This window comes from Corvus moneduloides, chromosome 7, assembly GCF_009650955.1.
Source record: "Corvus moneduloides isolate bCorMon1 chromosome 7, bCorMon1.pri, whole genome shotgun sequence".
NCBI lineage: Eukaryota > Metazoa > Chordata > Aves > Passeriformes > Corvidae > Corvus > Corvus moneduloides.
Window position 1 is genome coordinate 22,178,933 of NC_045482.1, and position 26,893 is coordinate 22,205,825.

Below are 26,893 nucleotides of genomic sequence, written 5' to 3' on the forward strand. Positions count from 1 at the left end.
GAACTAGAAGGAATAAGACATAATTGAATGTTTACTATAAAAATATAAATTTGTCCTTCTCTGCATTAAATACCATGTCAGCTCATAAAATTAGGTACCAGCCTAAGCCATTTGAAGGATACATTTTGACTTCACACCCACAGCATTCTAAGAAACTAGGAAGAATTCTGCCTCTGCCATGTGAAAAGAAATACACATTGGATGATACAAGTCCAAAGCATCCTAGCTGAAACTGCAACAGAGCCCATACACTGGACTGGACTGGAGCTCTGACAGTAACACTTTATTTATAACTGATAAAACAGTGATATTTACTCTTCACGTGGGTGGGAAATATAGGCAACAACAAAACAGAAAAAAATATAACTTACGACTTTTGTTCCAGGTGAAAGGATAGGATTAGTGAAATAGAAAGAGTACAAACACCCTTTAGCAAAGTATTGTATTCCTACCTTCATTTCCCCACCTCCTTAGTATTGCATCAAGACATAACCCATATGATATTTCTGTAGGAACAGGTCTGAAGATCACAGTCTAGTAAAAAATTAGTCCTCAAGTGTTACATACTATTCTTTGCATTTCTGATGTTGTAAACTATTAGATAAAGTTATCTCTATTATATTTTATGAGGTACTTATAAATACTCCCTGTATTTAAATTCTAATAGATCTTCAAAATTTCCACCAACAATATATGCACATATGTTACTTTAGACTACATATATTAATTTAGACTGTGCAAGCAATACTGTTTGTCATTTTCTAATGTATAGGTTTCTAGTGCTAGTCTTTGGCTTCTGTCAACTTTTATACCAACTTAAATGTTTTATAGTATCATTTAAACTGCTAATGTATTCCAAAAGTCTAGTTTAGACAAACAACAAATGAAAATAAAGATCCACTCCACCCATCCCAATCACCTCCCCAGTTAGTATAACTTTAGTCTACACTTTGGGCAGCATATACTGCTCTTGGTCTTCTGACATACTTTACTTCTAATTTTAGATACCACTGTCATTAAAAGACATAAATTCACATTACCAACAAGTCAGATAGACAGGTGAAAATAATGAAGCTTTCTTGCATGCCAGTATCTGTTTGTGGGCTTATGCAACTCAAGGACTTGCATAGTTCTGCTACTTAAAGCCTTCTATTTTAGGAAAGCATTACATGCAAAATTCAATTGTAGTTCCACATCTGTAATATCACTGAAAGGAGCAGGACTTCAGTCTTTGTCAAAACTTGGCATAGAATAGCACTTCAGATATCATTTGTGGTGGTAACAAATTAAAACAAGACACGTATTTTACATTGCAACAAAACTCATGAGAGTAACATGAACTGGGCTTTCCAGACTATCACCAGGGTCATCCAACGGCAGAACTTTCTAAGAATAATATCTATATAACATAGTCTAAAATACTGAAAATTAAAACCTTCCCATGAAAATTATTATTTTAAAGTGCAATTTAGCAACAAGTGAATGCCAGCAAGTGCCTAAGTAGGGTTTTTACTACATGCATTTTACTACCACTTAAAGGAAGCCTCATGGACAAATAATATCATTTTCAGATTCTTGAGGGAGGAATTACCATGAAAGCATTTCTATGGTCTGTTGTATCACCCCTCAAATATTTCCCCATTAAAGAAACAAGGTATATATAAACAAGGTAAAATAATAAGCTACAAAGTGTTTCATTAAATGAATATAAATTTTTAATAGCAAATTCCAGATAAGCGTAGAAATTGAGTTGGGCATGCTAGTGTGCTAACACGAGTAATGAATGGATTAGCAGAATATAGTCTGAGTGGCATCTGAACTGCCTTTTTACTTTGGAGACATACTGTAATCTTGATTAATGTTTACCTTGGTTTAGGCAATAGGCTTTGCCAAGGAAGAGAGAGGAATTTCTTTTCTTTCCCATTGACTTTTACAGACATCTTAATCTGTAATGCTTGCTAGACTTCCATTTAAGCCTGAGAACTGCTGGCTTGCAGAACATGTAGTGTTCCTACTCTTTTTTCTCATTTAAGATTGATTTCTCCTTTCATCCACGTCTTTGCTTCCCTTGCTAGTTATGATTTAGTGAAGTCATTCTCTCTGCTCTCCTTGGGTGTCAAATGGCAGGGCAGGGTTGAAAGGGAGTTTCAGAAGTCCATTGCAGTAGAAACACAAGATTAGCCAGAACACACAATAAACTTGAGCAAGGGAAGAGTAATATTGTACTACTTCAAAGGTGCATAGACTTGCATTTTCTGATGGGAAATAATATATTTCTTCCAAATGGTATGTATACTCATTCTAGAGTCGTCCTGCACTTGAGCCTTCTGACTTCAGAGTTGCTCAAGAAAAGAGAACAGCCTGAGTTTTACAGTGAGAGAATTTTCACCCTACCAGACCTCTTCCCCTAGTTGAAGGATGTGAATTTGGACACGTTATTTACAACTGCACAGCACAGGTAAAATCTATTAAAATCAGTATTTTGCTGCTAGTCTCAGGTACACTAACATAATAAAACTGAAGGAAGCCCAAACACACAGTGCAACTACAAAATATAGTCTGTCTAAAAGAAGCTAATGTAAAACTTTTTGGAAAGGAGAAAATTAATGGAAATTTTTTAATGTTTAATAAAGATAGTCCAAATTTATACTTTCCCATTCAGAAGAAATGAAAACAAATATTTAGACCTGTATCAAACCAATGCATATGGAATTATTTCAGTTTTCTCAGACATTGTCATTTTGGATGGTTTAGGGTTTTTTGAAAAATTGGTACAGTACTTTGTCAATTCAAAGAATTACTACATTATAAGGTATCATGGAGATGAAGCACAATCAGAGAATCCAACAAATACAAGGAGGGGATCAATAAACTACAACTTACACCTGGCATGGTAGCAGGTTAGTATTTCCCATTTAAAAGACAGCTTTTTCCCCCAAAAAATGTTTTTATTTGTTACTTTTATTTGGTTCTTTTCCCAAGAAAAAGTTCTCCTTAGATAACTTCATAAAAATTCTACATTAATCAAAAATGTAGATTCATTTCTCTCAAATGAAAATATTTCTGTAATAACTTTCAGCCAGTCCCTAGCCTAGTTTGAAATCTCAAAAGAGAGATACAAAGCTACTGTGACACTGGTTTTGAAAATGCACAGCATGGGTATGAAACCCTGTCTCACATTTGCACAGATCAACTCATTCAAGATCGGTGCTAATGAAAGGAAAATCATGATCGTCATTTGGACACTGAAATTAATTTCAAAAGACCTGGAACTGAAATTAAATTTTCTGCTGCATAGACACCAGTAGACTTGATTTTCTATCTCTTTGCCCTGGGGCACAAAGCATGACTTGCTTCTGAGTTAAGGGAGCACTACGGTTTCCTTATATCCAGATTTATAGGGAGATATGGAATGTGTTGTAAAGATAAGCAGAGAGATCAGAGTAAGCACATAGAGTTGTATGCCACAATTCGGATACTCTGCTGATCAACATGACACAATGGCATTTAGGGAGGGTGTGGCCACGATCCTGATTGAGAGAGTGAGCCTCACTGGGCTGTGGTGCTGCACCAAAAATGGGGAGGGCTTTACCTTTCTCTGCCTTTCTTGAAGTCAGTGCCCAATGTAAGGAAGTGAAATACGAGGAGTGAACTCCTAAATACAAGTTTTTCAAAAGTAGAAAAAAGCCCGGGCAGGAATACAAATTTGACTTCAAATTACATGTTTCTATGGATGGATTTTTTTTCCTAATTTTTTTTTTTTAAATCTTCCTTAATTTCTCATATTCACACTGGGTTTAGTAAATACTTCAGTTCTTCCACTGTCATTTCAGATATCTGCACAAAGTCTAAGATTTTAATTGTAATGTCTAAATAATATAAAGATAAACAAAGTAATACACAAAGTACAAATTACTGACATATTCAGCCGGACACTTAAGTCAAAGGAGACTTCTCACAAGCTAAAAAATTGTCATCTGTTTAAGTGTCCAGCTGAATCACAGCCAATGGGCTTCATTATACTCTTTATTGGTTTTATCACTTTGACCTTTATTGCACAGTAAATTTTGCCCTTCTTGTGGTATTTGTAACATGTTCTATGCCATACTTTCAAAGGAGATTACCACAGATTTAGCTACTGCAATTTGAAAAGGATGAGCTTACAGTAGACTGTAATGGTTTCACCCCACAGAAAAATGCATATTGTGTATATTAAAAAATTATTACCATAAAATAAATAGACCATTTAAAAATTGTCGGAAATTACATTAATAGAATGTAATATACACATTTTAATTTCTTGTGGTAAAGGTGACTCAATCAGCACATAAAATCTGTATGACTCATTAATATTAGAAAAATAACATAATCTCAGGCATTTAAGAAAATAAATCTGGACTTCATCTACCAAACTTTATTGTTACAATGAAGGTACAATGTGAAATTTTGACTGTTATTTTCTACACTCATGTTTATTATTTTACTGTTCTTTTTTTTTAACTGTTCAGTCTTGCAGATCATGAATAAATTATTCAAGAATACATATAGGGTATTTAACTATTGCCTGTTAGGACCGGTTTGCCTAAGATACATCTATAACCTGTAGAAGATAATTCAGAACACCTGAAGTTAAGTTTTGTTTCTAGTTTCTCATCATAAATGCCCTCTTGTGTTATTATGATGAATAACTTACTGATTCTATGCAACACTCCCACATAGAGCTTTGGAAGAAAAAAGTCAATCTAAAAATTCAAGCTGAACAATGCAGCTGTAAACAGGACAGTTACACAATAAAAGGTGTCAGATGATCTTGACCTTTGATTACAGTGCTTTGTGTATAGAACACACGTGCTTTTAAATACAAGCGCACGCGCGCACGTGTGTGCTGGTATATTTTTAGTATCTGTACGTTCAAGGGCACTGTATAGGTAAAACACTGAAGCCCATAAAATTGCCAGGCACCAATTTACATGAGTCAAGCAGTTGCATGTAAGTCACACATCCCTACTTTTTATGAAGTTCAATAGAAGAAACAAATCTAAAATGGAAAATTGGAAAATACTAGTAAGCATTGCTCAGTTGCTAAGGGTCATCAGTCTAGCAAGCTGAAAGATAACCAATGTCTAGAGTTATTAAACTTCCAAATCAACAAGGTCTAAATGCAGCAAATAGATTATTATGAGAGAAATATGCTTTGACTTATATTTGACAGGTTTCTGCTAAAGGATATTTTCAAGACTGGATACGTGATGACTTAGCATCAATATTTTTTTTTCTTGATTATTAGCCAGGATTTCATTACAATTTTGCCTATTAAAAAAAGAACAAAATTATAAGCAGAATTCATTTCTCATACAGATACCTAAACAAATTACTAAAGTTGTCTTAAGAACCAGAACATGGAACACGCAGTTTGCCAGGAATGGGCTGTGGCTGTGAACACTGCATCATTTAGTATTATGAATTCCATTTTGCACCGTGCCTGAAGCATGCTATGTCTTAAGCAAGTTACTGTAAGGCATTTGAAACAGATGTCCAAGGAAGGCTGACAGACTGTTACAGGAAACTGAAAGTCAAGATGGCAAACAAAAGACCTTAACCTCAGAGTCTTATTCATTCATTTTCCTACGGAAAGGTTCGTGAGTGGAGTGAATGTGCCATAGCCTCCCACAAGAGTATAACAGGCAGACCACAGTCTTTCTCTCAGCAGCAAGCAAATTTTCATCTTCCAGGAAACATTAGAAAATATATTTCAGGAAAAATTGTATTCATTTGCAAAAATATTCATTTGGTTTTTAAGTGATTTTGCCCCAGAAAATCCTCTACTACATCTATACTTCTTCCTTTCCTCTGTTGTCCAAGTAGTAAATCAGAAGTCAAAACTGTGTGTGCTGTGCAGTAAATTTGATATGAGATGCTAAGGGGTCTACAGCCTAATAGGATCTCTGAGAAGGCATGCATATGTGATAGAAAGGAAAAGCAGCAGGCAGAGCATCTCCTGGAGGAGAGCCTGAGTCAATAGCTGTAGGGTTTGCAGAGACAGGACTTTGGAATCACACATTTTGCTTATGTGGATTGAGCCAGGATGTCTGCTCTGAACTAGATGCCACCCAGAAGCAGTTGATAAGAGAAGCACAATTACTCAACTTGAAAAACAAAGCTGGCAAAATAAAATCATGACAAGCAAGCTAAAAGTCTATGGGAAGAGTTTCGAAAGTCCAGCCATTTTAGGAAGGATACCTTTCTAAACCCACCTCCATTTAGTGTGGAAAACTTCATTCTTGTGTCTGTTAATGGGCTGTCTCAAAATTACTATTTACCATTGATTTCTTTTTTTCCCCCTGTAGAATTTGCATTTCTTCCTAAGCAAAAGCAATGCTTTGCTAGTAAACTGTTTAGATTTAGGTACTCAGCTTGGAAAATCCAACTCACTCCATGGAATTGCTTACCATTTTTCTATCAAAAACACCCCTATCTAAAGATGTTCTGGGTTACATTTAGACTGCTTTGCCTGAAGCAAATTAGGCAAATACCTTCCATCCTGCCCATTAGAAGCAGGAGGGTTACAGCACACACATGCACACGCCCACACAGACAGGAAGTCACATAAGTATTTAAGTAAGCATTCAGTCCTAGGGCCAAAGTCCAGCAACTTGTGGGACGGCACCATGCCAGCCTAACAGATGGACATACATATGGGTAGTCAGGACATCATGTGAAGCCATCAAGTATGGATACTAAGGGCATGATTTCAACCTAAGAACATGAGCTTTCTGTGAAGGTTAGGGGATGTTAAGCTGGATTTACTTTCAAAAATAAAGAGTAAATTCCACTGCCATGTCCAGGAAGAGTTACACTCTTAGTTAATCAGGTGGAGTTGTTAGTAGATAAAAAGAGCTTTTATTCTAAAAGAATTATTGCAAAGGAAAGTTTTAACATTTCACAAGGGAGATTTCATTCTGACAGATAGATATGTATTATTTGTGGGGAGATGTAGTTAATGATAATGATTTTGCACTGGCAGTGCTTTCACCCTGCATCACCATCTGGCCTGTGCTTTTTTCCTAAAGGAGACAGGAAACTGCTATTTGAGCAGCGAATGCAGCCCAGACAGGCAAACACATTCTCCAGCAATCATTATTGGGAGGGTCAGTGTTGGGAACTGGTGCCCTTTGCTGATGGGGAGAGAATGAGAAAAACAGAGGCACAGCACCTCCACACACATTGCCCTGGAGAGTACTGACTTAGCACTGCTGATGCATCTGAATGAAAAACAGGCATGCGCATCCCACAGCCATCTGCTGCTATGTCCATCAGCAGGAGAGAGGAAGAGGTTAGGAATCATGCTTTGTGAAGTCAATCCACTGCTACACCACCATTACAAAAGGATGTGCCAAAACATGCTCAAATGGGATCCCATGGAATCATTAAATCATAGAATATGCTGTGTTGGAAAGGACCCATCAGGATCATCAACTCCAACTGAGCTTTGGGCACACAAAATATCTCCCCACAGTGGCAAGTAGCATCTCTATTCTTCCCATGTCACCTGGCCTTGCTTCCACTGGGACCCCACCTCTTACTAAGAGCAGAATATCAAAATCTGACAAAATCATGAACAGCTTTTGAAATTTTACCAGTTGACTAAGGAGAACACATGAAATTTTAATCCAAATTACACGGAGGGCAGAGGCAGCATCTTGGTTTATGGAGCAAAGTTGGGACACAAAGCACTGAATTCCTCCTTGATTGAAAGAATTCAGAATATTCAGAAGAAACATTAGAACTTTATGAAGATGAATATTACATAGGTAGTTTTGTTGGATAAAAGGACTTGTCTGTTTCTTCCAGTCTTGACTTAAAAACATAAGGAGAGAAAGAACTACTGCTTCCTCTGATCCTCTGTATCCAGAGGATACAGCTGAAATTACCTGCTTTTAGCTTCCAGATATTTAGGTTCTTTTTGCTAGACTCAACAGCTGTTTAGTATTCAGCACTCCTTCCATGAAGTTACTGATCGCAATGCAAGTCACTTCTCAAACCACTTTTCACTAAACAACAAGGATTGACATTTGTAAGATTCACACCATTCTGAAGAATGTTATTCCTCTGGTCATTTTTGTGCCCCTTTCCATTTTTCAATGGACTTTAAGAATTCAGATGCCAGAAAATGTATGCAGCAATCCAGTTTTAGTCCCCTAAGTGCTACATATGTAGGGAAAGGTTGACTTCTTATTCTATTTCTTTATGCAGGCTACATTCACCATTCTTACATACTATCCTATTATTTCTTTTGTGAGACAGTACATTCCAGGATATAGCTCTCTTTTTTCATTTCAGACTACATGCCCTGGTTCTGTAACTGTCTGACTAAATTTACCATTTCATAATGCATTTTTTGCATTTAATGTCCCACTTACAGAATCATTTAAATGCTTCTATTTTGACTCATTAGCATATCATTAGCCACTTCACAACTGGTTTATGAAGCATCCATGCATTTCATAGAAGGATTTTATATTTTCTTCAGATCTTTTCGAAGCAACTTAATGGTACTGTGGTCATTTCTGTGGACTTTCACTAGAAACTGGCACTGAATTATGATCCTCCGTTAATGACTTTTTGGAAGCTCTCAGACAATTTGTAAACCATGTAATGAGCTTTTTATAAGCACAGTGCTATTACTTTATTAGAATATTGCATAAAAATCAGTAGACTACCTTACAAATGCATATGGACTTGGTTGGGTTTCTTATACAAAGGATATAATAATCAAATGAGATTTTTTGTCCATTAATAATGTCTGCATTACCACTCTGAGTGACATTAATTACATTCCTGTCTGGTATTCTTTATTAAATTAATCTAACATCACAGGTTTCCTTATTTTGCTTACAACTGATGTCAGGCTCACTGCCATACAGTCATTTCATTGCCACTGTATACCTTTTATGGATGCTGGCACAATCATAGAATCATAGAAAGGCTTGGGTTGGAAAGGACCTTAAAGATTATCTCCTTCCAACCCCCTTGTCATGATTAGACACACCTTCCACTAGAACAGGTTGCTCAGAGCCCCATCCAGCCTGGCCTTGAACACTCCCAGGGATGGGGCATCCACAGCTGCTCTGGGCAACCTGTTACAGAACCTCAGTACCCTCACAGTATGGAATTTCTTCCTATTACTGGAGTTATTTTTTTGCTTCATGTATTCACTAATGAGTATTCACTTACTCTCATTAGTCTCCTTAGTTGTCACATTCCTCTCTCCACTTGGGGTATTTCATACCTCTCAGTTTCCCCAGATGTGTATTTACTTTCTCCACTCTCCATTCACTATATAGCTTTTAATCCCTATTTGTTACCCTTACTTTTGCACTCAGTGCAGATGGACTTGCTAAGATCTTCAGCACCTTTTAATTGCTACTCTTTAGTTATGTAACATTCTCATTAAGAATTGCAACTTGTCATTCATATATTTGTCTGACTTCACTTCCCAATTATTTCTGCTTTCATTTTTCTCAACCATAGAAAATTACCCATTTAGAAATACCACTGTTTTACTGCTTGGGACTGTTCTTTGTTTGTCTAAACTGATTGCAATCAGGTCATGAAAACCACCCCTAGGGCAGCCATGAACTTTTAGTCCAGTAAGTTATTCATATTTATCAATTCTAATGAGAATTTAAATTAAAAATACAATATCTTTGGCTTGGAGATTTTGCACCAGGAAACAGGTTCTTTTTCTTTTTACAGGAAGTTTAATATTTTACTGGTGTGTTTGACAAATCTTCAGTACATATCTTCCTCCCACCACATATGCATTCAAAATCCCATGATTTTTTGTTACGAAGAACTCCCAAATCCACTACTTTGTTTGTCCTGCGAGGTTACATCCACTTGTTTTATGATCCGAGTAGCCTGACTACTTCCATCAGCTTTCAGTGTTGACTTTCTCATTGATGAGGGTTTCCACATCATTGTCCCTGTTAACAAGACCTTATGATAGCTACTGCATACAACAAGAATCCATCATTTTGTGTCTGGCTGTTCTTCCCCTTTAGATACATTTTGCTGGATTACAGTAAAGCACTGTAATGTGCACAATGACTTTACATCTGACCCTGTATATGATGACGCAATTTATTTTTTTCTGCAACTTTGGGTTGTGTATTTCAAGCTACTCATGATCAATTCACTTATAAAACATCAGGAAGGGTATGTTTCCATGAGTGTGATTTTCCAAGGGTATGATTTCCATAAGAATGGCACCTATATTAAGAAAATGGTACTCCTTCCACTTGGCCAATGGAACTGAATGTGCATTGCACTTGCGAAAGTTTGCAGAAATGACAGCATTTCCCTCTTGCCTCAGGGGTCCTGCTGTTGATCAGTTTTTCTGTATCACCCTTCATACTGTATGGCCATTTAATGCCTTCTTCTTTATGATATCTTTTAAGAACTGTCTCATAAAAAAACCCTTAATCTCCCTGAAATGGCACAGTGTCAGTGAGAACAGAATCTGGATCACTGTTTTACTTCATAGTGCATTCTGGACCAATACCTTGAGTGAATTAAACAAATTGCTAAAATGGAGTTCTGGGGGGGGGGGGGGGGGGGGGGCGGTGTTTTGTGGGTTTCATTTTGTGGTTTGGTGTTGGTGTTGTTTGGGTTTTTTCTGTTCTGTTCTACATTACAGGACAATTCAGTTAGTTCTTAAAATAGTTTATGTAGTTTAATTTGGGGAAATAAATGAAGGTACTTTCACAAAAAAAGTCTTAGTCTGCACATTTTCTGCAAGATGGGCAATATTCAACAAACCTAAGATCCCTTTTCTCATGAACATAATAAGACATTTCTCAGTTGAACACCCACAAGTCCATAGCTTCTAATGAGGGTTTAGAAAAGAATATCTATGAGGAAAAAAGAACTAGAGAGGTGGAAATAAAGAAAGATTGAGGGGAAAAAGTAACAAAAAAAGGCATCTTCGATTTTAGCACATGTAATTAAATACTTCCTAACTCTTGGCCAACTAGCTAAAAATAAGAAATTAGAACCATTATTTCTCACCTCATTGTTTTTGCAAAGATTTATGGTTAAGGTATATTTAAATTTGAAATTATCACAAAATGTTTATAAACAGACATTGAGATTCTGTAATTCTTTATTCTTCTGTTAAAAAAATGTGAGAGAAAATGTGTCCTACCAACATTTGTCACTTTGAGCTGTACCTCTGGTATTTGTTTGGTGCAATGCTTTAAATAAGCTTACTGAAAATGTGAATTAAAAAAAAAAAAAAAAACAAAGCATTTTCACAATGAAATCCAATTGTTTTCAAAGCTATTCTAATTGCATATAGTTCTGCTGAATTCACGCAATTCCTATTATGACCTTCCCTAATTAAAAATCCTCTGTCTTGACGAAGACTGCAAAGTTATTGAAAATTGCTTAAACTAATATAAATGCCTATTGGTACCACTTAAAACATAGTTCTGCATAATTATTATTTGAGCCAAATTTTTTTTTTTTTTCCACCCATCTCTTCAATTTCAGAAATGAATCTGATCTCTCATCACTGACCCTTCTCAGGTGGTACTGACCTACATCCAATGACACTGGACATTGGTAATTTTTTATTACTGTCCCACACTGGGATGCTCTATGTTTTAAGATATTACATTCTGAGTTCTCTTTTGTTAATAGACAGAAAACCCTAGTCAAATATATCCACATTTTAGTATCTAAAAAAAATCTCATCTTTTAAAATGTCCTCAGTTCAAGTGTATCACACAGTTGAGCAAACTGGATTTACTATTCACTGTTAATCCTGAAAACTATTTCTTAATATATTTTCAGTAAAATACACATTTAAAAGTATTTTTTCTCACAAGAATGATGTGCAATGTAGAAAAAAATCACTTTTTAATATGGTCCTTTAAAAATAATAAATACTTAATTTTGAAAATGTCTCAGTGAAATATTTCAGTTCCTTTCTTTCTAAAATAGCACTGTTTACAATGTTTCCCTGTTAAAATCTTCAGTTATGAAATTCATCAAGTGTAGTATATCTTGTATTCACTGTAACTATACAGCAAGTGTCTGTAAAGAAGTATTTATACTAAGCAAACAAGATGAGAAGCATTGAATTTGCTTAATTCACATAGTCTGTAACACATACAACACAAAAGAATGAAAGATCTTCAGTTATTCGACAATTGACTTGCAAAGGGTTTACAGGCTTAATAATTAAGTTCTTTTCATAGATGTAGCCCTTTGTGCAATCTACCCTGATCTTCCATGTTTGACTTCTCAGCATCAGGTAATACACTGTGTGCAATGCACTCAGAAACTTTACATAGGTGGAAGGAACTGGGCCAAAGATGTTCAACTGCTTATGCAGAGACAGAAATATCCCCATTGACAAGTCACAGACACTGCTTTTCAGAAATACTATATGCTATACACAACGTGTAAGATATTTTAGACTAATTTAGGGCCTGAACAATTCCAAGTAACACTCATGTTTGAACATACCATCTTTGCACACTGTCAGTAATGAGAACCCATCCAGAAACAATTTCAGACCCAGCTTTCACCCCACTATGCACAGACAAGAATGTATCTCTGAGAAAGATCAGCTTGAGTGTTCAAGACTGACTGTCAGAACCAGGCCTTCTGACTTCAGTCTGTGCTCTAGACAAATCCCCTCTGACAAAACTCAAATGTAGTTTTAAGGTGAGCTGAGACAGAAAGAAAAAAGCCTATCTTGCAATTTTTGGCCCATCTGTGGTTTCAACAGAATTATTCTACAGGCAGCCTGGAACCGAAGCAAATATTCACTCTCCATGTACAGTTTTCAACATTTTTTACTCTATGCTTTTTTATTGGTCTTTTCTTTATAAACATATCACTCTTTGTTTATTTTTCATTTAATTTCATTTTTCTTTCCTTGCCAAATATTTAATTGCTCTGTATCTTCTGCACATGTTTATATATGCTTAAACAACAAAGCAAGAAACTGTCCTCCCATACAAAATGTTTTCAGCATTACAATTAATCACCATAGCCTATTAGTGTAGGTGTAGATATTATAATTAGGAAATTAGCAATAATTTTAGCAATGCAGTAGCCTAGGAAATGCTGGAATGCGCAGTTGAACAGTATTTATCTGCCAATTCAATTATATTACAAATAGGATTAAAAGGAGAGCAAATGAGATATTCATACATATGCCAGTCCAGTAAAGAACTTGTCCACAGACGCCAGAGGGCAATTTTTTTCTTAGCTTGTTACTTTAAAAATTCTTCTCTCACCTTTAAACAATGTAAGCTAATACCTTACAAAACCTAAATGGTCCTATAAATCAAATCTTAGTATCAGCAACCATTTCAGTGACAGAATGAATATTTACTAAGGAGGGTAGAATAAAATGGCAAAGAAGTAGGTCTCATTTAATCACTGTAAGGTCCTGTTATGATCCAGTTTTAAGGTTCTTAGAAATGCCTCTGCCCGAATTAAGGTGCAAACGAGACCACAGAAAGAGTGACAGGGACAGAATAAGGAAAATATCACCACTCCATGGATCCCAAGATGTTCCGTTGATCCTCTCCAGCTGGTCTTCTTGGTGGTAAAGACCCCCCCAGAAGGCACAGAGTCCCATGGGTGTACATGCTCAGGCTAGGTAGGCATGTCCTGGCGTGTCCCCCTGGGGTGGGGTCAGTCTCTCATGGCAGACTCTGGGTCTGTTCCATCATGTGCAGCCCTGTGGGGCCGAGCCTCTCACGTGAAAGTCCCGTGGGTGTGCCCTGTGGGGCTGGGGGTTCCACAGCTGGGCCGGTTTGTGTAATCAGAGGATGGGTGTTTATTGCCTCTCACCAGAGGTTGCACCATGCACCCAAAACCTCCTCTTCCACCCTCAGCTGGAGGGAGTCTGTGTAAACCTGACTTCTGTCAGCTGTGCTCTCCCCCCACCCCAAACTCAGCCGGGGATAGTTGCAGCTGGTGGCTTTGGCCTTTTGTAGATGCATACCTTTCACTCAACCTGAGACGACTGAACAATGCATTTCCCTTTATCTCATCAGCAGTTTGACTTTCAGTTCAAAGTCCCACTCTTCAGGGAAGCTTCTTCGGTTGTAGCTTCTTTATAATGAGCAAAACTTTATATCAATGTTTGAGGCATGAACTATTTTCAGTCTCTGACAGGTCCCTAATAAATATCAGCCAAATACATTTTTCTTGTCTCTACACACCCCCCTTAAAAATAGCTATTCCATTGAAAAGGGATATAATACATTTCAGCCTCCTATCTATTTTTAGTTGTTCTCTGCAGTGAGTCTTTCAGAATAGACAGTCACAGAGATATAGGAAGTGTGTGAATTCCCCATCCTTGCCACTCACGGTGGCTCATTTTCAGTCAGATGGAATTGGAAAATGGTGGCATACAGACACAGCTCAGAAGATACAGGTAAAACATAAAGAGAATTGTATAACCCATTGCCCAAAGTTCTGTATGGAAATTTACAAGACAGTCTAATATTGTGGGGCTGTTATCTACTAATTCAATTGTGAAAATGGGATCAAGAGTTTCTTTGAGTTACCCTTAATTTCTTCATTCATTTTTAATGCTGGTTTGATTAAAACCCTTTTCTTTTTATGTCTCAGTCTTAACACCTTTAGAAGAAATTAAAATTATACCTGTACACAATGAAGGGCAGCAACAGGCAACACTTAAAATGCAAACTGGGATTCCCAGAATAGATGCTTTTTATGGCTACCAATATAATCATCTTTAGTCTTAGCATCAAGTTTTCTCCTATTCCTTATGTGTGCAGCTACAGAACAAATGCAGGGCAGAAAAGAAAGGAACATCCAAGGGTAATTCTTTCCTATAAACTAAAGTTTTGACAAAATTTAAATAGGGTGTTTACAAATCAGATGTCTCCAAAGGTCTGAATAAATGACACCAACTGCAAAGATGCAAAGAGCTGCAGGTACAAACAGACAGAAGTATTTGTCCAATATTTTCTTCATGGCTTTGTTACTGAGTTGAGCAAGTAATTATATGGTATCTCTCTCCAGAGATCTGGTTCTAGATCACAAAATGCTGGGAAATATTCTCAGGGCAGATTCAGTCCTTCTTCCACTCATTTTTATTATATAAACAAAAAGACTAAGTTGTGAGAATCTGTTAATAAGTACTTAGTTAATGCAAAAATAGGTTTGCAAAGGTATTTGCTGCTAAGGGAGTCCTTTACCATAAAGCCATGTAAAATTTTGCATGACTATTTCAACATATCATTACAGGAATAGAGTTCTTAGCATGATTTTAGAAAGAAAGTAAATCTTTGCATTGTTGAAAAAAATATTCCTTATGACATACTGTGTTGTTCCTGGCTTGCACTTGAATAGAAACAGAAGAAATTGGCTTTTCAGTCCTTGATTGGTCATGTTGAGTCCCTATATCACAATACACATCATGCCTCATTATTTGACAAACTGGCTTTGCTTGAATATTCAATACACATCCCCAGTGCAATTGTCCCTAAATGCCAACTAAACATCACCTAACGCAGTGTTTGCTTAGAGTGGACCTCAAAGTGGAGGTAAATAGGCTTCTGAATTTTAAGCATAAAAGAAAGGACTTTCTTCAGGGATAAGTCACAAAAACCACACAAAGCAGAGCAAATAATCCCTGGATACTGCTTTTCTTTCAATTTCCTTTTCTTTGTAACCTTTCAAGAATAAAAAATGCTTTGCTATACTGGTCTCATTAATAAATTACAACCAGTCATTTTCAGATGTCATTCTTCTGCACCATTACCAGTATTTGTTTTCTAAAACAAGTTTTTAAACGTTTGTTACTAGAATCTTGACAACACATAGGAAAAACAAAGGTTTTGGCTTACTTCCATTTCTTTTTTTAAAGTTTGGCTGAAAGTTGTTATGGAACAACAGGGAATAAAGCCATAGTTACATCTCAGATGAAGCTGTATCAAATATGAATATTCTCCTTGGGACATTTCAGGAATGTGAAAGTCTTAGCAGCTGTGTGCAAGAGACAGCTTTATTTCACGACATCTTGTTTCCGCCTTCCCATCTTGCCTTCCAAGTAATTCCCCTACCGCACAGTTCCTGTGACTCTTCCTCACTCCATATTAGAAGCATGTCTATATCCTTTATCTGCCAGCATTTAGTGATAAAATGGATTATAAACAGCAGTTTAGGCCAGAGAACAAGACTTCCATTAACTGCATTTCATATGGTCCTAAGGGGCTTGTTACTACTTGTATGCTGGGCATGGTGGGTAAAGCTCACTGTCTCAGCCTTCTTGAATGTCTGCACAAAGTGGGACAGTATTTCCTTTCCCAAGACCAGCACATGTATTTCATTTCATTAAATTCCCTTTATGTTCTGCCTGGACAAGTATTACACCTTTCCAAGACCTTCTCCAAGCTGAAAGAAGTAGAAAGTGATGTGGTGTTTTGACCATTAGGAAGGAAGACAATATTGAATTTGTGAAGTGTAGGAGTTAGTAGAAAGCCATGCTCTGGCTTCTCATTGCAAAGATGGAGACTCCATGATGGATAGGCAAAGATAGAGAAGGTCTTCTGATCTTCCACATTAATTCTCCCTCAGATTAGCTCTCTTTACTTTCCCCAGAGAAGTTCTTATTAACATTGGGCAATCCCCATAAGCCATGCTATGATGAAAGGACAAATAAGGCTATAAACATGGACACAAGATAACAAAATGAGATTGGTTATGTTTTATTGCATAATTTTCTTTGTATTTATGGAAGTCAACTCTTGCTTAACAGATAAATATTAAGGTTCTACTTAGTATAATAGTGAGCACACTCTAATGATGTCACAGTAACTAGTAAAAAATGAATCTATGAAAACAATATTTCACTTCACTACTAACAAAACTGGAACTATGTGGACTTTTCTGTGCCCCATTTCAGTAAAACAATGATAGAATTAAGACTAAGCTTAGCACACAATTGAATATGAAGCATATTAAATTGCACTTCTACAATAATTGGTAGTTTTAAGTTTATGCCTCTGAGAGAAGGCATTTTGAGCATTTGTTTTGATGACAAAGTGTGAATCATATTGAGGGAAGTGGAGGGTATTTCTTTCCAAAATAAGAATAGTGATTATTGAATAAAAGTGCAAAGAATATCCAGCTTCTTTCTCTTGTACCTGTATTACCATAAAATTGTGGTACTGCGGATGTGTTTCATTCAGAGCTGTCTTGCAAACAGCAAACAGGACTGTCTAGATCTGGAAATGGAGAGTATCTCTGGCTCTATTTTTTAACTGTCTTTGGTCTTGTTCTAGTAGGCAAGCTGTTGTTGGCTCCTCCTTTGTTATGTTTTGATTTATTCTTTGTTGCCTTCAATTTTAGATGAGCAGAAGTGGCAATGGACTGTACAGATGCCTACTCTGGACTACTTGTAGGTCATAGAAGTAAAAAATTATCACAATCCTAGGAAACTCTGGTATGAGGTCACCCTGCCCAGAAATTTCTATATGCACACAGAGGACATGTTCAATATTTTTCTTTCTATAGCCTTAGTCAGTTGTCTACAGCAGCTCTAGTAACAAAAAATTTCTGAGAAGTCATAAATGCTTTGGCACAGAGAGCCAAGATTGGTCCAAAATATATTGAAATTAGTCTCAGCCCTATGAAGGCTGTCCTGAAATTTGTGCTGAGTGGGAGAGTCTAAATTTTTAAATGGTGAAATGCAGATAGCAACTGTCAAACCCACTCAGGGCAAGAGGGTTCCAGAGCCATCCTGTAGAACCATGATGAATTTTGAAAGGTCCTTTTACTGTGAACCATGGCAATACTGCAGAATTAGGACAATTACTTAAATGCCAGTGTCTGATTTTTCAGAGATCCTTTGAGCTTGGCATATATGATAGCCTGTGAAGATTTTGTTCCCAGGAAGGCTGAATCAAATTAGTTCTTTGGGATTTGTCACTTTTCAAAGTTTACTTGTCAGAGCTTTTCATATGAGAATTTGGAATGTCTTCACTGTGATATATAATTGCATTGTGCCTTCCAAATTGCTTATAAATGGAACTACTACAATTCAAATAAATGAATGCAGTTGTATCTAGAAGATGCAGTCTAATAAAAATCTGCCCTAAAATCTTCCATACAAATCACTGGAAAGGTAAATAGATTTCATGAACCAGATTAATAGGCTTGATGTGCCTGTCTTGCACTCCTTTCTTGAAGCAAGTCAACTCTAAACACTATGTAGAGAGATAGTTAAATAGGCTTTCCTTCATCAGAATTGCTCGAATGGTGCAATATATCCTTATATAACCCTAATATACCCTAAGTCATTATTTCTTAAATATTTATTGTCACTTGTGTATGTATTTGGGCAGTTACTTGTTTCGCACGAGGCTGTGTGGTCTTGTGAAATCATACTGTTGAATACATAACCATGGAATCATACATCATATCCATACTGCAAACAGGGGAGTGAAATCTGTTCTTCCCATTTGGATATTATTCCACTAATTTAACTAGATGAAACAGTGGGCTTTACAATGTCATAAATAAAAGAAAACAAGTCCCTATAACCATGGAATTCAAGCTGACAAGAAAATATCCAGCTTGTCCTCTATCATCTCCAACGATGATAACAAGAGAGCAAAACAGGTGTATTTCATGATCACTCCTCAAGAGTAATTGTGAGGAAATTCAGATATATTGCTGGATATTGAATTTGTTATTTATAAAGGTATAATTTTCTTAGTTGTTCTCATTAAATCATCCACTTGCCCGTGCTGTTAGATAAGAAATGCAAATTCCAAAAAGTACATTACCATTTTAATTGCTCATCGGAAGCATATCTTACTTTTGAAATATTCACCATAGAGACAAAACAGGAAAAACATGCTGAGTGTAATGAGGAGCAGTGGGATGCCAGAGTGAAAATACTGAATAAGATTGTTTGTAAACAAGCTGCTTCTTATTATTTCTTTATTTCTATCAACTCTAACAACTCAAAGCTTATCTTCTGAATTTGCCAATGTTGTTTCTTTGTACCCATCTCTTCTTTTTACCCTTCACAGTAGGGTATTCCTTGCTATTTTCAATTTTGTATTTCCTTATTGTCACTTCAACAGAGCTAGAAACTGATAAGTGTATAGCAGATAGCAGTGTCTGTAGTAAAGACAAGCACTAACAGTGTCACTAACAGTGACTGAGACTGTCACTATATTTTGCTTAACTTGCAGCATTCCACTTCCAGTCACACAAAAAAAAGTAAATATTCCTTTCCTCTTAAAAAACCCAGGCTTCTTGGAAAAACTTCAGACTAATGAACTACAGTGGACTTACTAGCCAGTGGCGTATTTGGTCTTCAAATAAACTATGCTAAATTAAACCACATAGGAACCTTTCCCAGTTTTTGCTCCTGAAATATTTCTACATACAGCTTAAATTTTCAATCCCCTGCTCTTTTTGCCATGTTCTTAAGCTGTGGACTGTCAAACAACTTCTGCATTTCCACAGAGATGCAAATCCCTAGCTCCAGTACAAATGAGGTTTGTAAATTCTTGAGGGTGGAATGTTCTACACAAATGGGAGATCGTGTCATTACTTAGCACTGTGAGAAGCATTTCAAAAGCTGAAAAACCCTTGCCTTCAAAAGCAGGAAAGTTTTTAAAGAAGTGTCCTCATCCTCCTCCTTTACAAACACTGACAAACATTTGATCCATGGAAGTTCAGTGTTATTCAAAGCCATGCATGCCTCAGCCGAGCCCCGATTCCAGATATTGGGGGATACCTGCTCAACTTATAAATCTTCATGGCAAAACAGTCCACATAATTTCCTTCCAAGCAAATCAATATAGTTTCGACTTTTTAAACTCAGTATGTATATTATTTGTTTGCTAAAACCACAAAGATTATTCTAAATTCTGTCCAGCCTTTCTGTTTAACCAGTCTATGTTGCAATGGTTGGCCTGCAGCACTTCTATTTTTAGCTCTAATGGAACAGTCTTAAATTGCTTATTTTCTGTTTACTAAAGACATTGAGCTTGTAACCATGGAAACTGTGGCAAGTGCCACAGCTTAAATGTTTTATTAAATGGATGGAAGTTACAGCTGCAAAACTTGAAAGGCCGGCATGTCAATTTTATATATAACTCAAATTGCCATATATACCACATAACAGCAAGTACTACATTAAATACAAGAAGCCGGAAACTGATCTTGGTTATAATGATATAAATGGTACTATCTCTCTCCTTAATGGATGCAAACAAAAAAAAATAATCTTGTGCAATCCAGATCAGGATCTGTTTTTGTCAAATTGCACAGTCTGTCAAGTTTCAGTGATTACTGCATTTGAGTGCCTAAATTGCAGATGATGTAAATTAAACCAGTCCCTAATTATCATGCAAAGACCCCATCTCACAGTTATGTCTGCATGAAGCTTTTAGCACATTATTGTATTGCTTACAGCAATCACATTGTTTTTGGAACCACTATATTCTGTAACATTAATAGAAGGAATTAAATCAAAACTAATGACCTTGTCAACTGAAACTTCTAAAGCTATACAAAGAACTCCTTAAATCTGTAATTAGGTTTTTAAACAAGAACATCCTTAGCACCAGAGGTGTTGAAAGTTTACACTCTCTATTACTTTCAGTATAGGCTGACTATGTTCCATATATGTGAAAACTAGGGTATTTTTAAATTCATACTTTAAATTGTATATAAAACTTAAGTCAAACACTTCTGAAAGTTATTGAAAATTATTAGCACAGTTTAGAAGATTTTTGTGATGGAGTATAAAACAAATAAAAAATACAATTTTTAACACAAACCTAAACATTTGACAGTCCCAAAAGACTGAGACCTAAAATAAGAATAGTGGTATATTTACATCCATAAATACTTAATGCATGACTCATCCTGTGTAATAGAACCAAATGCTTGAAGAATGTTCAACATTTAGAAGAATCAGATTCTGCTTTCTTTGCAAGGACTGTGGCTGGAACAGTGTTCACACTTCTACTTTTGGTGGTAAATGTCTCCATATTGCAAGTCTGTCTACATAGGCACTTCCAGTGAACAAAAAAACCCCAAAAAGTAAAATGGACATCTTAAAGGAGAAACCTTTTGGTAAAGGTAAGACTCCAAGAAATTATGAACAGTGGTATTTCTTTCTATGAAAACATTCCTGTTCAAATTAAAGAATAATATGTTTGATGGTCAGTTATTGAATTTAAAGAAATATTCTTCACTGTCTGTTGGCGTAACTAGAATTACTGAAGTGAAAAAAAAAAATGATTGCTTCCATTTATATATTTCTTTCTCTTCTTTTAATCCATCTGCAGGATCTACCTTCATTTGCAACACCCACATAATTCCAGTGAAAAATCAAGAGGGAGTAGCAATGATGTTTATTATTAATTTTGAGTATGTAACAGATGAAGACAATGTGGCGTCTCCTGAGAAGTGCAAGCCAATATTACCATCTAAACTTGTAAATCGTAAGTTACTCAATGAAATTTCTCTGCTTACCTCTACTTTTATCTGGAGAAGTAATTAACATGGGCAATAAGGTTAGCAAAGGATGCAATCACATTGATTGACTCAATTCAGATAGAATCTGAAATCATAAGCTAAATGTAGAAAACCTACTGCAAGATGTTGGTAAAATAATCTATTAGATCTTTGGTAGTACTAACAGCATAGATCTTGTGAATAGTACTAGGACATATAAATTCATAAAAACTAAAACCTTTCAAAGAAATGCATTACCCTTGACAAAAATCAATTACAAATGGAAAACTGAAAAAAAGAAATTTGATATAGCCCAAATATTTCATCTTAGCCTATTCAAAATTGAATATTTCTATATTATAAAAAATAATTTGTGGCATTTGATTAATAGTTGGTGAAATGTGATCAAAATAGACCAGAAAATATAAAAATCAGTTAAAACATTATTAAATGTCCTTATTTTTTCAAATTGAAGTATTTAGATTAACTTGAAGGATCAGGGGCGGGGGGGTGTTGGATGTACAGGAAATGCTTTTGCTTTCATTCCACTCTGGAACATAAGTATTGTCAACATTAGAAAACTCAACACAAAAGTCCACTTCTTATACAACTACATTGTGCAGCTTTCTGTCCCACTATCTGCAGAACACATGCTCTTTTGCTGACCTTCACTGTGCAGCAGCAGCACATGATCCTTCTGCTTTGTATCGCCACTCACGTAATCTGCTCTTACTACAAGATTTCCCAGAACACATCCCATTTGTACAAGCTCTTAGTAAAGCACAGCATGCTCTAACAGTGAGCATTAACACTCACCCCTGGCTGGCTCAGCAACAGTTGGAAAATACCTTTTCACAGTGAGATAATCTTTAACATTAGTACAATAAAGGCACCTAAGTATTCCAGTTGTTAAATCAACACTTCAGCTTTCTCTAGTTAGGAGATAAAGACTGGTATAATTCTCACTGTGAGAAGCAAGGAGAGAACTTTCTTGATGCAAACACTACACAGTACCTGAAGTGTACATGGAACGCTACAATGACAGGGTGTATAAGAATGTGGCAAAGAAAATTTCCAATACAGGAAACTTGCAGTCTGCCAATAATTATTGTTCACAGAACATCACATGTTTTTTAAAAGAGCCTTTGTAAATAGTCTTTACAGTACATATTTTAAATCTTGTGCTTTTGTGCTTCCTTTTCTTATTCTGTTTTGCATTGGGTTCGGGGTTTTTTGATAACCAATACAGCAGTTTTTTGTTGCGGTTTTTTTGAGATACCAATAAAACACTTTTTTTTTTCTGCTAATGATATGGTTAAAATGCCATTAAGGCATATCAGCAAAAAATAATAAAATTTCTATTTTAATTGTTATAAAAATTTATAACAAGCGCATCAGGTACACCCTACTCATAGTCTAGTTTTATCTTAGTATACCATGATTTTGTGAGTTTGAAACATGCTATTTCCTCCATTTAAAAAGCAACTTCATAACATAGATAAAATTGTTCAGCTTGTCCATGCTTACTGTGGTTTTATTGACAAAATAGAAGGTAAAATACCAATTGGGAAGAGAAAACAGAGCCTCATGTCTTGAAAAAGAGCGTTTTGTTCTGATACCTGTGACACATCACTGTACATTTTCAAGTGTTATCACTCGCCGTATTTTAAAGTGAAAAGCCACTAAAGAGGAAATCCGAAAAAAAAAACCCCACTCTGTCAAAACATCCTGTGCTTGTTTTATGGTATTTACACCTGACGTACACAGGGGATTTCCTTGCTGAGAGTTCTTGAAAAATAATGGGTGGGCCCCCAGCTCAGTACGTAACAGAGATCAAGGTGCAAAAGGAGGTAAAGAAAGGTTACTTGAACCATTTTCCTGCTAGTGGGCACAGCCAGATGCCAGAAATTGGCAGAAACTAGAGCAGGCACATGGCTGCTCCATCTCCTACCAAGCTGCTTATGGTTTCAGAGCAGACTGTTATGTGGGCTGGATGGGATGTATGGTGATACAAAATATGCTACATAGTCAAAAATTCCTCTTGGCAGGAAAGCGGCCAAACTATGCGAAACATCCAGAAATAACTGCAAGATATTGTTCAATGGTGGTTTTAAATTAAAACAAACAGACAAAAGCCTTGAAATCTAGAAAAGGCAGAGAGAGATCAATAAGCTAGAAAAGAAGCCAAAAAAGGTGGATTGTAAACCAGTAAAAACATCTTTTTTAAAGTCAAGTTCCCAGCATAAGAAAGGGACAGCAGATTCCCCAGAATATAATTAGGTTTTCATCATTGTACTCTATTTAGAACATGCAAACCAGGTGATCTCTTTTCACTGGATCACACATAAAATGGACAGTAATGGGTACCAGTTCAGGGTTCAGAGAAAAAAAAAGTGAAACAAAATCCCTTCAAATGCAGCAACCAATTTGGAGAATAAAAATAGAGAGGGAACCAGACATATAGCAAGTGTAATACATCTCTGACAAACACCCAGGATAAGCAACAGCTAATGACAAAAGACAAAATATTTCAGATTGCATTAACATCTACTACCCAGAAGCACACAGATCATATTTCTTTCCAGAGCTCCTTAGATTGAGTTTTCTCATATTAGAATGCCTTTTCAACATGAGAGAAAATAAAAATGACTGAGTCAGGTTGCATGAGAGAAGTAAAAGTTATTAGGAAGCAAGTATATTGCAGCTATTTTCCTGACCCTAGAAAACAAGATAACTTTTCATACTTTCATCCTTCCTCTAATTGATTTATCAAGAGTTCATCAAATTTATTAAGTGTATCTTTGAAAAGCCTTTCCTTTTTCTAAAAGCATCTATTCCGCAAGCTGCAGCCAAGTTTTGAATGCTACCACTTACCGTAAGGTTCCTCATGACAGAAATTGCCACTGAGGTGAGCTCAGTGGGTTACAGCAGACCGCTAGTAACCTCAGGGTTGTGGATGGCTGTTAATCCCTGTATGAGTCATTCACTTAAGAGCTGGACTCAATGATCCTTCCATTTCAGAATATTCTGTAATTCTGTAAAATCTAATACAATGTAATAAAAAAGCATTTCATGTTGTGAAGAAAAGAGGGATCCCAATCTGTTGAAGGGCTGAGGGCCGTCTGAACAAGTTAAGACCTATGGAAGACAAGTAACATTTTTTAGGTTTAGCTCAGTGACTGCATTTATCTCTGGATAGGCAAAAATTTAAAAATTTATCAGCTGAATACTGCCAGATATTTTCAACAGTATTTGTAAGCTCTCTAGTACAAGGATCCTGTATTTTGTTATGTGCCAGGATGATGGCTAACACAGGTTCTGATTCAGCACTGGGCTTGGCAGTGATGATAATAATAATAGATTATTAAAAAGAAAAGGTATGTTGTCAGGAGTTTGATGAGCACATTTGAGTATAAATAGAATTCTTTCTAGTCTGGTGCCTGAGACATCTTACATGCAGCAAATGGCTGAATAGGCTGTAATGTGAAAAGTGAAGGTAGTGATTTCACAATAGCAGTGTTTTAGTTGATCCTTTTCTTCCCTTAGTTTTTCCTGGCAAGAATTTATCACCAGTTCTCACTGGCAGCTCTCACAGCAGGAATAGTCTTTGTTTAACCAAACAGTGAAATTTTGGAAGATTCTAGCATGCACGGACCCTGTAAATAAATACTAAATCACAGCCAACTGTTTTATTATTCTTTTCTGTTTCACTGCTTTTGTTGTTTGCCGCAACTCTATTTTCCAGTGTATGCCAGTTCACTAGTAAAGCTAAGGAAGCCTTTGTTCATATATAACTCTTCCCCTTTTTGAGGAAAAAAAGGTATAGCCCAAAATTTTGCCATATCTTTTAGTTTAAACTTCTAATCAAACTTATTTAATACTACCCCTCTTCCATCTTTGTATTCAGAGACATGCGGAAATTTCTTCTGTACATACATACTTATTCCACAACTGGGTAACATCCTCTTCTCCAGTGAGAATACACTGGTACAATGTGCACTTAAATTGAGACTTAGAGAAACTGATTTCTGCTATAGATGCCCATTCATCATTCAATCTTTCTAAGCTTTGTCTCATTTCCATATATGAGAATTCTACTCATTCTTACTTCAATTCTTTTCTAATAAGTTTGCTTGGTTTTTGTGTTGCCTTTTCTTAGATCATGTAAACATTTTATAATTGCAGAAATTAGCATCTTAACCAAAAGATAAAAACACTTAATTACTTTACCCCACCTCATTTTACATGTGAAACACTTGAAAACATAAATACCTGCTTTGTAAATGAAAAAATATTTGTGCATTGTATTGAAGTGTTAAGATTTATAGTCTTGAGCTACATAAGCCCTAAAAATGGATTTTACTCATCTCTAACAGTTCTTACAGACTGTTCTCTCTTACACCTTCTAAGACGCTAACATTTTCTTGATTGTCACTATAATGATAAAAAAATTATTCCCAAAAATGTAGTCATAAATTTTCATGAATATAAGCATTTGCAAAGCTGTATAAAATTTTGAACTCCAACTGAAATAACACATAAATAATGTATATTTAACAAGATACTCTTAGTAAAGGAGAACTCCTTCCTGTTAGACTCACTGTAAAAAAGAAAACAGAGCTTTGTGTAGAGTTTCTACAATGAACTAAATTAAGAAAAATGTGATTTTATACCACCTTAGCAAAAAAACTTCTTTGAACACTAACAAATTATAATTTAAATTTGTCTACTAGCAACAGTTGTTAACCAAAATAACATACAAATTCCCATTCAGTATGTTGTACAAACTTCATTAAACTCCTTATTATAAAGTGTCAATCTATAACTTCTGTGTGTAAATACATCTTTCAAATCAATTGTTGAGGAAAGGGACCCTTAGTGTCCAGTTTTATTCCTAAATCTCTCAAACATTGCCATCTGCATGTTCATCCACTCCTCTATTTTATGAGGAATTTTTACAGCAATTTGCAGAAGTAGTGGCATAAATTAATATTTGCTCTTGGCACCTGATTCTATTCCTCAAAGCTGTGAAATACTTCATGTCTGTAAAACAAGTGACTACAAGATATCAAAATCAACCATGACATAGATTGAACTCAGAAAATCAGCAGCCAATTCACACTGACAGAAACCCATAGATTTGAGGATACTGACTTCAATATGAAGAATGTGGCAAGAATTTTTCTACTCAGAAGAGACCATTTGTGGGATCACAATGGGAAAAACCTTTCAAAACTTAATTCTGAGTTGTCTTCATTTTCTGCCCCACCTAGATACTTTTTTACTGACCTATAAGTGCTTTTTCTAACATTTACTCCAGCCCTGTCTGGATCAAAACTTTTATTAATTG

General features: G+C 36.0%; 1 protein-coding gene across 4 annotated transcripts in view; it reads left to right on the forward strand.

The window, feature by feature from the left end:
- KCNH7 (potassium voltage-gated channel subfamily H member 7) overlaps nucleotides 1-26,893 on the forward strand; it is a 225,030-nt gene that overhangs the window by 108,691 nt on the left and 89,446 nt on the right. For all 4 annotated transcript variants that reach the window (XM_032114038.1, XM_032114039.1, XM_032114041.1 and 1 more), the window contains exon 3: nucleotides 21,375-21,530. In XM_032114038.1, the coding sequence (XP_031969929.1) occupies nucleotides 21,375-21,530 (156 nt within the window). The remainder of the gene's footprint in view (nucleotides 1-21,374; nucleotides 21,531-26,893) is intronic.